Genomic DNA, 394 nt, shown 5'->3' on the forward strand with positions numbered 1-394 from the left:
CACTTCCTTTCGGCCATACGGCCTTGATGGTTGGGATTACCCTCTCAAGAAGCATGGCCTTGTACACCGGTCGAGTCACACTGACAGGAACTGTTTGCATTGTTCCTGCCGGACGATTGCGGCTTTTTCGCTGAGCTGGCACTTGAGCTGTGAAGTGCCATGTGCCAATCTTGCCATCGAACCAAGTTTCATTCACATCATCCCAACGTGGACGGGCAACGGCAGAGAGAAACCTCACCTTCGTGATGAAGCGCTTGGACTTGCAGGTTCTATGAGGAGGTTCCACGCCAGGTGCCAAGTAGTATGACCGCTTCACCCGGGTTGCATAAAACCATTTCTCGTCGATGTGGACGCTTTGCATCATGTCATCAAAGACAAATTCCGATGCGTCCAT

At 51.8% G+C, this 394-nt stretch overlaps 1 protein-coding gene across 1 annotated transcript; it reads right to left on the bottom strand.

Moving 5' to 3' along the window:
• Positions 1 to 75: 75 nt before the first annotated feature.
• On the bottom strand, positions 76 to 394 carry H310_06642 (hypothetical protein; the record flags this gene model as incomplete). The annotated part of the gene is made up of 2 exons (XM_008871782.1): positions 76 to 147; positions 239 to 394. The coding sequence occupies 2 exons, from the start codon at positions 392 to 394 to the stop codon at positions 76 to 78; spliced, it is 228 nt and encodes a 75-aa protein (XP_008870004.1).

Source organism: Aphanomyces invadans (genome assembly GCF_000520115.1).
Source record: "Aphanomyces invadans strain NJM9701 unplaced genomic scaffold supercont1.12, whole genome shotgun sequence".
Lineage (NCBI taxonomy): Eukaryota > Oomycota > Saprolegniomycetes > Saprolegniales > Verrucalvaceae > Aphanomyces > Aphanomyces invadans.